At 40.3% G+C, this 13232-nt stretch overlaps 1 protein-coding gene across 1 annotated transcript in view; it reads left to right on the top strand.

Moving 5' to 3' along the window:
- Positions 1-13227, top strand: part of LOC307016139 (nuclear GTPase SLIP-GC-like) — a gene marked incomplete at its 5' end in the record, with an annotated part of 18730 nt that extends 5503 nt beyond the window's left edge. Inside the window, 18 exons of the mRNA XM_079645172.1 lie at positions 1851-1961; positions 6909-6999; positions 7269-7485; positions 7624-7839; positions 8306-8512; positions 8597-8772; positions 9197-9290; positions 9376-9463; positions 9596-9717; positions 9980-10153; positions 10235-10389; positions 10526-10649; positions 11041-11149; positions 11243-11376; positions 11517-11598; positions 11725-11803; positions 11887-11935; positions 12048-13227. Of these exons, the coding sequence (XP_079501298.1) occupies positions 1851-1961; positions 6909-6999; positions 7269-7485; positions 7624-7839; positions 8306-8512; positions 8597-8772; positions 9197-9290; positions 9376-9463; positions 9596-9717; positions 9980-10153; positions 10235-10389; positions 10526-10649; positions 11041-11149; positions 11243-11376; positions 11517-11598; positions 11725-11803; positions 11887-11896 (2189 nt within the window). The 3' untranslated portion in view covers positions 11897-11935; positions 12048-13227. The remainder of the gene's footprint in view (positions 1-1850; positions 1962-6908; positions 7000-7268; positions 7486-7623; positions 7840-8305; positions 8513-8596; positions 8773-9196; positions 9291-9375; positions 9464-9595; positions 9718-9979; positions 10154-10234; positions 10390-10525; positions 10650-11040; positions 11150-11242; positions 11377-11516; positions 11599-11724; positions 11804-11886; positions 11936-12047) is intronic.
- Positions 13228-13232: the final 5 nt, after the last annotated feature.

Below are 13232 nucleotides of genomic sequence, written 5' to 3'. Positions count from 1 at the left end.
ATTGCGATATGAAAAAATACAGGAATTGAAGAAAATACTTTTTTTTTCTTCCGCAAACCATCCTTTCTTGAACTTTAATGCTATACAATTGGTATTTTTCGAACTATATTTAACCGGATGAAGGATTTTAGTCATGAACATCTGGATCTTAAATGATCAGAGCAACAAGCTGAGCTAGCTCGGTTAGCAGCGCCGAACTGCCTTGGAGAAACATGAAACTACTTTATTCAGTGTTTTTACCTTTAATCTCTAATCCATAATTTAGTCTGTTTGCTTTGGAGATTTGATTGTGATTGGTGGTTTGCTGTGCATGCAGAACCTGCATGTCACTCACTCAAATACCCCTGACATGAGAGTGGCGCAAGTTTTCCTTTTGTAGCAAGCAGCATAAATAATTGTAACATGACGTCTTTGAGTTAATTTGCATACTTAATATCGCACGTCCTAAAAAAAAAGAAATTAAAAAAATTGCACGTCCTGCGATGTGACTATTGCAGGGTCATAAGTTTTGATCGTTCAAAAAAATACAATTTATTTGAAAGTTCAAGTTTTTTTGAATAAAATATTTATTTTCAGATTTCACTTTTATACATATTTTGATATTTGAATCCTTATTTTTGTTCAGATTCAAAACAATAATTTTTTCAGTTTCAAATCTTGTTTTTTCATGTTTCACATTGCTTTTCACCTTCAGATCGTTTTTCACTTTCAGATCTTTTTTTTTCGCTTTTAAACTTTTAGCCCTGATGTTGCTTGGGGGGGGGGGGGGGGGGGGGGGCTTAGCAAAGAGTAGTTTGGCATCCTGAGTGGCAGGCCTCCCTCTGTCATGTAGCCTTCATGGATGTTAGGTAGCGCGAGAAATATAACTCAATACTTTCTATACACAATACTCCCATGATTGGTGGTAAACAAAACTGATACCAGCGTCAAAGTTCCGTTCAGCGAGCCGTTGAGCATCGTAGTTGGCAACAATCAAGGTATAAGAGCAATAAACTGTGCTAAAATGTGAAATTATGTCTCCGCAATCAAGCGTTGTCCTTCCCCACTTCCACGTAGCTCCATGAACGCAGCATAGTATTGGCTTGGTTTTTGCGATCAGAATCAGAATACCTTTATTAGTCCCACAGGGGATACATTTATATTGTTACAGCAAACAAGAGCCAAAGACAGCTTAATGTTACCTAAGCATGCATACAAAAAGTATTAAAGATTGAAAAAATAAATTATATATATTTTTAAAGTTACACATTTTACATAATACACACCCTGTAACAGTTCTGCGGATTTAGCAGCCAGGTATAGGTAAAGAGCCGTTTGGGAGCCGAAACAGCCGGCGCTTTAAGAGAGCCGAGCCAAATGATCCGGCTCACTAACGTAAAAAGACAGTATCTATAAGGGACGGCTTGAGTCAAAATTCAATTCTCCCCCCCCCCACCCCACCCCCGCTCTCGGGGTGGACGCCCTCTCAGCCCTGGTCTGGCGGGAACACTGCCCGGAAGAAAAGAATGCAAAAAGAAAAATCTACGACGAGGCGTTCTGGGGCAGCATAGACACGTCTTTTCCGCGTTAGAGTTTTACTCGATACAGGTTGTACTTTAAGGGTTTGAGACTTTGCAGACCGTTTACATGCAGAAAAAGCTATATAATACACGAAAGGACGGGTAATAACCGCAAAAGCATATGATGGGACCTTTAAATTGCGTGAAAAAACTAGCTAGAGAGCCAAAGTTAATTACATTTATCTAATGTCAGAATGATTACCTTTTAACAAATGTTGTAATGCTTTTCTTTCATTTCAATTTTAGTAAAACATTTAAGATATAACATTGTATTGTTTTCTTCTTACACAGACTCAGATATAAGGAAAAGACTATTTCAGCCCAAGCTCAGCTTTGCTAAGGGAGATACAGGACAGGCAAAGAGAAAGAGAGAACGTGATGGAAGTCAGAGAGGAACTGCAGGTACAGCCTTCTGAGCCCAGGGTTGCATTTACATTATGTTCATGGGATGTTCAACACAAACAATGTAGGCTTAATAACCCCATATCCATCTATATATCTATAACAATAGTCTTCATTTACAATATAGACGATAAGCTTAATTTTAAAACTACATCTATTGCAGTTATGATGTCATAATAACATACAATTTTATAAAACACAATCTGCTTACATCTTTGTTCTCTTTTGAGAATGAAACAAAACATATTTAAATAAAAACAATTATGCAAACAAAGTTCATTTTCAAAGTGAAATGAACTAAATTACTGAATTGTTTTCTTTTTTTACAAAAACACACAAACACATGTAAACAAAAATATACAATATTGATTGAAATAGTTTCTTAAATAATTTGGTTTACTTGAACAATTGAATTAAACATTGGAATATTAATGTTGACAATGTTTTGTCAACATGTCCTCTTCTGCATGGCTAGATCATTACTAGTAACAATCAACTGACTTGGTTTGAAATCTGTTACGGTTTGCACAAAAGGTAGGACCCAAATGCAGACTATAAAAAGGTAAAAGGTCCCAAACCTAGACATAAAAACGTGACATAACATGAATATCGTAACAGAACCCCCCCCCCCCCCTCAAGGGACGGATACTAGACGTCCCTAAACACCCCAAAAATAAATAATCAAAAACGTCCAGCACGGACGGTGGAGGGGGTCCAGAGGACGGGCCTTGACTGACAGCCCAGGGCACGGCAGAGGACCAGGAAGGGGTCTCGGGTGGACGGCCCGGGGGCAAGGCAGAGTTCGAGGAGGGGGTCTCGGGCGGACGGCCCGGGGGCAAGGCAGAGTTCGAGGAGGGGGTCTCGGGCGGACGGCCCAGGGGCAAGGCAGAGTCCAAAAAGTGGCGAAGACCACAGCGGGCGAATCCAGGGGACCGGGCACTAGGGCAAAGGCAGCAGCAGGAAGAGTCAGGGGGCCGGGTACGAGGGCGAGGACTGCGGCCGGGAAAGTCAGGGGGCCGGGCTCGAGGGTGAAGACCGCAGCACTCAGGGGGCCGGCCTCGAGGACGAAGACCGCGGCTCTCCGGGGGACGGGCTCGAGTGCGAAGACCAGACAGCTCCGGAGGCCGGGCAGGAGCCGGTGTCGACCGGACAGGAACCGGAGCCGGGGGGACAGGTGTCGGCAAGATCCCCCACGGAAGAAGACAAGGAGTTGGCAGGACCCCCGGCGAGACAGGTGATGTCGAGGCCTCCAATGAAACAGGACATGGGGTTGGCAGGGCCCCCGGTATAAGAGTAGTCGGCGGGACCCCCAACGGGACAGGACACAGGGCCGGCAGGACCCCCGGCAGGAGAGCAGTCGGCGGGACCTCCAGCGGCACAGGACATAGGGCTGGCAGGACCCCGGCAGAACAGTAGTCGTCGGGGCCTCCAACGGCACAGGACATAGGGTTGGCAGGACCCCCGGCAGAACAGTAGTCGTCGGGGCCTCCAACGGCACAGGACTTAGGGTTGGCAGGACCCCCGGCAGAAGAGTAGACGGCGGGACCCCCAATGGGACAGGACATGGAGTTGGCAGGACCCCCAGCGGAACCTCCAACGGCACTTGAGTAGGGACTTGAGTGGGGACTCGAGAGAGGGCTTGAGAGGGAACTCGAGAGGAAACTTGAGAGTTGACTTGAGAGTTGACTTGAGAGGTGACTTGAGAGGGAACTCGAGAGGTGACTGGAGAGGGAACTCGAGAGGTGACTGGAGAGGGAACTCGTGAGGTGACTCGAGAGGGGACTCGAGAGGTGACTCGAGAGGGGACTTGAGGGGGGACTCGAGAGGGGACTCGAGAGGGGACTTGAGAGGGAACTGGAGAGGTGACTTGAGACGGTCGGTACATAGACAGGACTCGGGGAGCTGGCGTCGGCTGGAGAGCCAACAGGAGACGAGGTGCTGGAGTCGGCCGGTATGCCGACAGGACACGGGGAACTGGCGTTGGCCGTTACGCCGACAGGACACGAGGAGCTGGCGTGGGCCGGAGAGCCAGTACTGGAGCCGAAACTAGAGTCAGGACCATGGCTACTGGGGCCGGTATTGAAGCCGGAACCATGGCTGCTGGGGCCGGAACCATGGCTGCTGGGGCCGGAACTGGGGCCAGAACCATGGCTGTATTGGCCGGTTCTGGAGCCGGAAACATGGCTTTGTGGGCCGGCACTGGAACCGGAACCACTGGAGCACGGGCTGGAATCTTGGTCTTGCGTCTCCTAGAGATTATTTGGAGGATCCGTGGGCCTCCCAAGGCCTGGTCATACCCCAGGAAAGGGTTAGAGGCTTCGGACAAGTCCTCAGGACAACTTGTGAAAAGTTGTAGCCACTCAGGCAGCATGCTCCTGAGCCAGGTCTTGTGAGCAACCTCCTGACATGCCTCCTTCAACGTAGCCCCTCTACCCCGTCTAGATGAGGCGTTATTCCAAGTGTAAAAAATTTACTCCAGAGAGTACCTAAGACATTCCGCCTGTAGAGCAAAATAATCAGAGTCTGCTGAGTCCAAAGTTGGTCGGTTCATTCTGTTACGGTTTGCGGAAAAGGTAGGACCCAAATGCAGACTATAAAAAGGTAAAATGTCTAGAAACAAAAACGAGCTTTATTTAAAAGCTGATGAACATAAACATGGCACAACAAAACACAAGTACAAGGTAGCATTAACAAACAAAACTGATCGTGACCAACATGGAGGGCAACAGGAAAGACAAACAATGAACCGACACCGAACACAGGAAGAGACAAGACTAAATACAGGGAGGGGTAATCACTAGGGGTGCACCGAATGGGAAATTCTTGGCCGAAACCGATACCGAAAATAGGAAACAGTTGGCCGAAAACCGAATGCCGAAAGGCCGAAAATGATTAATAGAAATATATATAATGTATACATTTTTTACCAATGTTGTTCAGCTTCCTGATTATGGAAAAAGACATGATTATGGCAAAACTTAACTTAAATAATAATCACTAGTATGGGTCCATAAAACATTTATTCAGCACTTTTGAACGCATACAGTACATTAATTCCAAGTCAAGTCCATTTTCTTTTCTCTGTAGGATAACTACAACAAAGTGCATTCAGAACAAAGCCAAGGTGCTTTAAAACTGCATAAACATCTAGGCCAGTAGGCCTACAACAAAATAGTGTAAATAAAGACTGTAACAGCCAGGCCTTCAACAACAACAAATGCACCTATAAGTGCATGCATACAAATGTGCAAACTGGATAAATCCACATGAATGTAACTATTTACAAATGAAATTACAATTGAATTTCAAGAATCTGTAAATAAGGCTGTCTGTCCTCATAAGCAAAGTAGTACACATTGTATAAAGATACATAAAGTGAAAACTGGATACAAAATCCACAATCAATTACAAATTAAATTACAATTTCAAGAATCTGCAAATAAGGTGGTCTGTCCTCATGAGCAATGTAAACAACATTGTATCATTTAGATACCAAAAGTACAATATATTGAACACTGTGCTGCTGTCATTTCCCCCTAATGATAACCTGAGATGGTGAATTATAACTCACAATGAAAATTGTTCAGGCAAGTGGGTATAGAGTAGACATGTAGAACTAGATAAGCTTATGATAAGCCAGCCTTGTCTACTTATTAAGGAAAAGTGGGAGGTTCTTTTTAATGAACAGTAGCTTCTCTGCTTTATCAGCCATAAGTCTGTTCCTCTTCTCATCAAGCACATGAGAGGCAGCGCTGAACAGTCTCTCGCTGTCAGTGCTTGTGATTTGATCTTACTCCGCATATTTGTCCGGGTGTTTTGATTTCAAGTGGTGGAGTAATCCCGAAGTGGTGAAAGTCTTTGCAGTTACACCCCCTCGAGAAATGTCAGCTGAACACGTTTTACAAATCGCAATCCGCGCCTCTTTCTCTGATATTTTTAAATATCTCCAAGCGGCAGACATGTTGGCTGTGAGCCAGCCGCGAGCATGGTCGCGCGCGGTGCTTGTCGCCGCGTTTTGATTACGTCATCACAACAACACGTTAGCTTACCAACGTAACCCTGTTCTCTGACATTCTGTGATATTTTTTCGGTGCTAAAACCCTTTCAGCCGAAAGCCGAAAGAGCCTTTTTAACCATTTTCGGCCGATAATTTTCGGCGGACGAATATTCGGTGCATCCCTAGTAATCACAAGACGAGAAACAGCCGGGCAGGGGAGGAGAAACAGGTGAACACAATCAGACAATTAGACACACCAGGGAAACTAACGACAGGAGGAAAAACACAGGAAAAAGGACCAGACAATAAACCAGGAGGAAAACATGACAGGGCGAACAGCAAAACACCCAAAACCTAGACATAAAAACGTGACATAACATGAATATCGTGACAAAATCAATATATTATCCAATTTGTGACCCCCCCAAAGGATTTAAACAGCACGTAACTAGATCATGAAAATCCCCAAAATCTCGAAGGGGTATGCCCCCGAACCCCCCCAGCATGTTTGGACCTTACAGGTTTGGATACAGGCCTGCAAGCCATAGTATAATTATGATGAAAACGATACGCTCAGTTATTCTTGATTGCTTCATTGGGAATACATCGTAATGGATATATTTGTAAAAAAAACCAAAAAAACAACCACGTGAGGATATACACGTTACACAAAGAGGTATTTATATTACTTTCCAAAAAAATTGAAAGTAGGGTTAATACTGTAGGTATAATGTGCTTAATGTTTTATTGTTCAGCAAATGAACTTACATATATTTAGCAACACAGGTCTTATAAAGTTATAATGGCCTTAAACTGGAAGATACTTGCCATAGTATACATGATGAAAATGATACTCTCAGGTATTCTTGATTGCTTCATTGGGAATACATCTTAATGGATATACTGGTTATTGGTTCCTGCTGAATAGTTCTTTACTTTCACTCTTACAGAAGAAGTCATTCTGTCTAAGGTGAAAAACATCATGAGTCGTGTCCTTGATAAACTACCTAACCAAGACGACAAGCTCAACAAGTTCCTGAAGTAAGTATTAGTGTTTTCGAGCAAGGAGAAAGAGTTTAAAGAGACCATACTAAACCTGTAGAAATTATACAGCACTGCGGACACTGTTCTGATTTGTAAGTCTACATTTTATTCCAAAGTAGTATTATGAATTATGCTTAAAAAAGTAGTATTATGCTTAAATAGGATGTTTACACATGTTTACTCTTCTTGACTTTGACACAATCATTTAGTGTTTGTTAAATGTTTTAATTTGATCAATAACCCATATTCAAACTCTTGCACAACAGAAATAGCATCAACGATTTGGAGACAGACAAGAGGGAGGTGGTCGGCGTCTTTGGTAGAACGGGGGCTGGAAAGAGCTCTCTGATAAATGCCGTCATTGGAGTGCAGGATCTCTTGCCCTCTGGAGACATCAGTGCATGTACCTCAGTGATGATTAAAGTGGAGGCTAACATGCGTAACCCAAAGTATGAGGCAGAAATCGAGTTCATTACAAAAGAGGTAAAATTAGCTAAATATGTTTGTTAACTTAGAGCTATTTCAACTTTTATGATATATATTTATATATATATATATATATATATATAAATATATAAGCTGACAACACAACATGCCATATAATAAAAAATGTTTTTTTAGGATTGGAAAGAGGAGTTGTGGACCTTGTTTAATTTCCTTGGTGATAACGATGATCAGGAAAAAGACGAAGATTATCTAGACAGTGTTGAAACGCTGTCAATGCTGTATGGAGAAGAATGGAAAAAAAAATCTCCTGAAGACCTCATGGAAAAAAAGTTCTTCAGAGAAATTCCTGAATTTCTCAGTTCCAAGATTAAGATTTTGACAAGCGATACTGTAAGTAAGACTAAAACTTATATAATTTCATAAAACAAACTCTTGGTTGGTGTAGTTTCATGATAGACACCAAATGCAAAATGTGATTCGGTATTTACTCAAAAATGAAGCTTGATCTATCTGGAATCTAATTACAATAACTATAAAACCATATCTACTTAGGAAAGGAAATGTCTACAGTAATTAACTTGTTGCAATAACCTCAACCATATATTTTAAGGCACTACCAGCTTTAAATTTAAAATCATGTTCAAAACTTAAAAAACAAATTGTTCCCCATTGCTAAAATATAAACGTAAGGTTTGATACTTTTTTTATTTTATATAGATTTTGTCGTTCAGTGATAGGGTTTCAAATGGACTTCTAATGCTATGCTGTAATAATTATTTAACACAATCTTTTAAAACACACTTAAACACTTAAATAAATGGCCTTGCATTGCCTCTTGTTTTATGATTTATTTTAGGCTAAAGAATTATCTGCAGAATTGGTCAAATACACACGAAGTGAGTCAAAAGAGGAAGATGCTCAAGACGTGAAGAGGTGGTATTGGCCACTGGTGAAGTGTGTGACCTTCAGGGTGCCAAAGAATGATTTTCTCCAGCACGTCACTCTTGTGGATCTTCCTGGAAATGGGGACCGTAACAAGAGCAGAGACACGATGTGGAAAAAGGTGATTCATCCACATGCAATGCTGATTACTGTGGAAGGTTACACTGACAATGTAACCGTTATTATTGGCTGTATTCCCCTCCAGCTTGTTGGAAGTTGTTCTACTGTGTGGATTGTGGCTGAGATAAATCGAGCAGCTTCAGAAAAAGAATCCTGGGAGATCCTGGAAGAATCCTGCAGCCTCATGGGAAATGGTGGCGAGTGTCGGCAGATTGATTTTATCTGCACCAAGTCTGATATTATTGGACGTTCAGGAAATCAGTAAGTGGTTTAAGATGTCAAAAGTACTCAGTTAAATGTACCATCCAATTTAGACACTGACGCTTGAGATGGCCAAGAGGAGAAACCATGGAAACATTGATTACGTTTACAGGCACATTAGTATCCTGGTTTTGATCGTATTCAGGGATATAATGTTCACTTGAAACATGATCAACCAGGTTATTCATGATCATAACAGTATCCATGTTTCTAAAATGTCTGCATGTGTGTCTTGATTCCTCAACATCTCAGCCATTTATTTCTTTCCTAATGTTGTTGCTTCACAAACACTTTGTGATGCCGGATTAAGCTACTCCATGTGATCACTGGTTATTGAAAGCAAGATCGAGATGCGTAGTGATATGATATCCTGGAATGTATATGCAGTTTATGTAATTCTTCAAATACAAATCTTTTCATATAGGTCAGAAGCTGGTGTTCGTGATCGGATACTAAAACGAAACAAGCAAGCCAAGAGAGACGTGAAGGCAGAATTCAGAAAACTAAAAGAGGTTAAGGTGAGTTATATTGAATTCAAATCAAACACAAATATTGTCAAAACTGCAAACCTGCTTTTATATCGAATCTTGTTTGTTTTTTCAGAAACAACTCAGTGAGAAGTGTTTCGAGGTTTTCACAGTGAGCTCCGCTGAGTTTTTGGAAAAGACTCATTTAGACCCAGTTGACACAGGTGATTCAAGTCTCCATAAGTGAGCCCGGATGACAAAATGGTTTTATATCCTCCAATAAATATATAGAGATACTAATTGAGTATAACATGTAAATTCAAGAATGTAATGTAAGTATATTACATTTTTTATAGAAATTCCCGAACTGCAGGAATTCCTGCAAGATCTCAATGAATGGCACTCTGAGACATTAAACTATGTGTCCGGAGCTCTCGGGATTCTCTCTCTGATTCAGGGAGCCAGCAGCAGAGAAGGGGTAAGATCAAGTAACAACATCTTTCATTGTTTTTAATATTGACAGAAAATAATAACATTAATAGAAAATAAGTAAGCTGCATACACTAAAATGTTGTGTAACAATTGTAAAGTCAAAGACAGACTGCTTACATGAATGTATGTTACCTGTACAGCCAACAAGGTATTGGATTTACTGAGTTTGTGTTGCTTCAGAGAGGATGCATTGCTACGGTAATTCAAGTGTTTTTTTTTACTTATGAATGTGTTGTGTATGGTTTCAGGATGACATAAAGACGACTGTGTGCAAAGAACTTGAAGAAAAGCGGAGTCATGAACTTGATAAAGTCAGGGAACCCATGGAAGAGACCCTTAAGGCTTTTGAAAAATGCCTCAGTGAGGGGGTTGAAAAATCAAAAAGTTTGTGTGAAAAAGTCTTAAAGTCGGTCCTTTATCCTGTAAGTATTTAAGTTATAATTAAATCAGAACAACCAATTTCACACTAAATATGTCTCTTACAAAATTCTGTTTGGTTTCAGACAATGAAAGGTGGTGCATTTCACAGGATATTGAAGTGTGTAGTTCAGAATGGTGGCATCTGCAAAACAAAAAAAGGGAAATCAATAAACATCAATATGAAGTTAACTTCCAGTTTGACCGACAGCATTGACGAGGAATTTAAGAAGACCTTCCCGTAAGAAATGACATAATAAAGACATAAAACCCTGTGTTGGATAAATTGTGTTTTACAATAAATTAAAATACATTATTGAAATACAACTTGTTAAGGCTTTATGAATTCAAGCATCTCTTTTGTTAATATGTTTTAGAAATGAAGGAAACAGTGGACCATTCAACGGGGTCATCAATGCCTTTTCACTTGGCACAGAGAAGATGATGATGAATAAGGAGTACGAAAATGTCAAACTGCAGCTGAGATTTCTCAAGACAGAGGTAAAAGATCCTATTCATTAGACGTTATCAGATATGTTTGTAAAGCCAGGGAGACTGTAGTGGAAGGGTGAGCAATATAATTAAATATAATATATTTTGATCAGTTAACATATTCATATACATTGTACTGGAATAACTCATGATCTGGAGATGGCTTTGAAAAATCTACTGCAGCTGTAAATCTGTCCCTGCCCCAAGTCATGAAGACACACTAAAGATTGCAAAAGAATATTCTGATATTGGGCAAAGTGCACCCCCAGCTGGTGAACACGTGCTATCAGTTTGAATAATGTACTGATTTTCCAGGTAACATCTATAAAGGGAAAGATGATTATAGTTTGTAACTTATTCATTTTAAAATATGTTATCTGCTTCACATTCTCTCTCTAAGGAAGAAAAAATTAAAACAAAACTCAACAAACTCATCCGTGAGCGAAAGAAAACGATCTACAGCAGCCTGACAACAACAATCGAGGAGACCATGAAACCATGCTATGACAGTAAGACAGAAGATCATTACAGACGTAGAAATACGCTTCTACACATTTTTATGTTGCAACATTTATATGTCAACATGTTTCTGTTTTATGTAGGAGCAAAAGAAATTAAAGGAGAAGGCACGCTGAGAAACATGAGGGACACTATTGAAATACACATGCATGGTTCAAAGGACGTCATGTTTGCTCAGGCTAAAGACGCCATGATGGAACAGCTGAGAGACTTGATTGTTTGTCACAATTTATATTTCGTCTTACAGAAATAATTCTTCACTGAAACATGTTGGTAAAAAACTAGGAACACTGCAACACAAACATACATGTCCAAAAATGTCAGTGATAAGTAATAAATATTTCAATGCTGATTTAGTTGGAGATCCTGGAGAAACTGGAGAGCACGATCCAGGAATCAATCGAGCTGTCACTCAAGACAGAGGGTGTCTCCATCCCAGGTAAAGGAAACAAAACAAAATCACCAAAAATATTGTACATTTGATCGTAATTAAAAAGTCAATACATTTCCATCAGTGTAATAAATGAATCCACTTCTTTGAAACAATATGTTTTGTTTTGTTCAGATGTAAGTGTTGAGCTTCAGATGGTAAAGCAATACTACAATGACCTGACCAAAAGTCCAGATGATGATGCAATTATTTGGTATAATAAATATAATATAAAATATACATATTGTCTGGATTATGACTTGTTTTCTGAAAATACTAACAGTGTTTTTATTACAGTAGTGATTAACCCGGTCAAGCAGCTGCAGTGCGTCCATCATGTGCACAGGTAGGTTTTAGTGAAACTGATGATCCAAACTGTTAATAAGATGTTAACAAGTGTTTGTTATTAATATTCAATTTCACAACTTCGCTCTTTGTCTCTCTGGTTTACGTTTCAGGGTTGATCAGTGGAGAGTAACAGCAGACGCCAGTTAACCTACCGAGGATAAAAGACATGAGGCCTCTGGATTGGGTCTCAACCATTTTTTGTATCTCTTTTTACTACTACTGTTTTTTATTGTTAGCATAAGGGGCTGCCCTAATTCATGTCATTTGAAAATCCTTTTAAAAAGCAGTTTGTTGATAATCTTAGGTTTTACAGCCCATAAAGGAATATCTCCATGTCAATAGCGACCCCCACATCCATCCCACCCCTGCTTTCGTGGGCATCTGCATTTTAGCTTTCATAAATGTACTTTTTAATCCAGTTTTCAGCACACTTTTACTAAACACTTTGAATCGTGGTCTTTTTTAACGAACAGGCTTTTACCCAAGCTCAGGCAACAGGACTTGAGAGGTTAACACCTTGGTTTGTACCAATGTTTGACGATGTAAGAAGACTTACAGATCAACTATGAAACGTTAAACCTCCAGAACTGTTTGCAGAGAAGCTAAGGTCACTTTGCATTAGCTTGTAGCCTCTCTGGCTCGTATCCATCAAGGAAACACTTACTTTAAAAGTAGACTGCTTTATTCAGTGCTGAAGCAGCTTTACTCTCTGGGTCAGTTTGTTTTGGAGAGGAGGAGAGACCTCTGGGAACATTTTGACCATAATGACAAACTATGAGTTGGTATGCTGTCTTCTGTTATGCTTTGAATGAGATCCCCCGGTGAAAAAGTCCTCACTTAGCCCATGTATCGGAGAATAGATATTGGATCTTATCCACTACTGTGATGTCACAGAGACGTTTTGCTTTTAATTATTTAACAGTTGTATTTTTAAATATGTATTTTCCGGTTTTAAATCTGTTTTTATTCTGTTTAGCATTGTTTGATAAGTTTAGGCTAAAATTTCAATGAATTAATTAAATCCTCAACATTGATCACAGCACTACTGGAGGGTGATTTGGATGTAGACTAGGCTTCTCAAATAATGATTTTGATCTGTTTTCTCTTATTTTAAAGCACAATACTCACTGCAAATTAATGTTTTTTGGTGTTTTTCATTCATATTAGGAGAAATAGAGAGATCTAGATCCTCGTAACGTTCCTCGTTATTTACTCTTTTTTTCCACAAAAACTTCTTATTGCATACATGTATTTGATGTCGTGTACACTCCAATAAACCAATACATTTCACTTGT

This window comes from Notothenia rossii (assembly GCF_949606895.1).
Source record: "Notothenia rossii genome assembly, chromosome: 8".
Lineage (NCBI taxonomy): Eukaryota > Metazoa > Chordata > Actinopteri > Perciformes > Nototheniidae > Notothenia > Notothenia rossii.
This window is presented reverse-complemented; position numbering and strand designations above follow the sequence as displayed.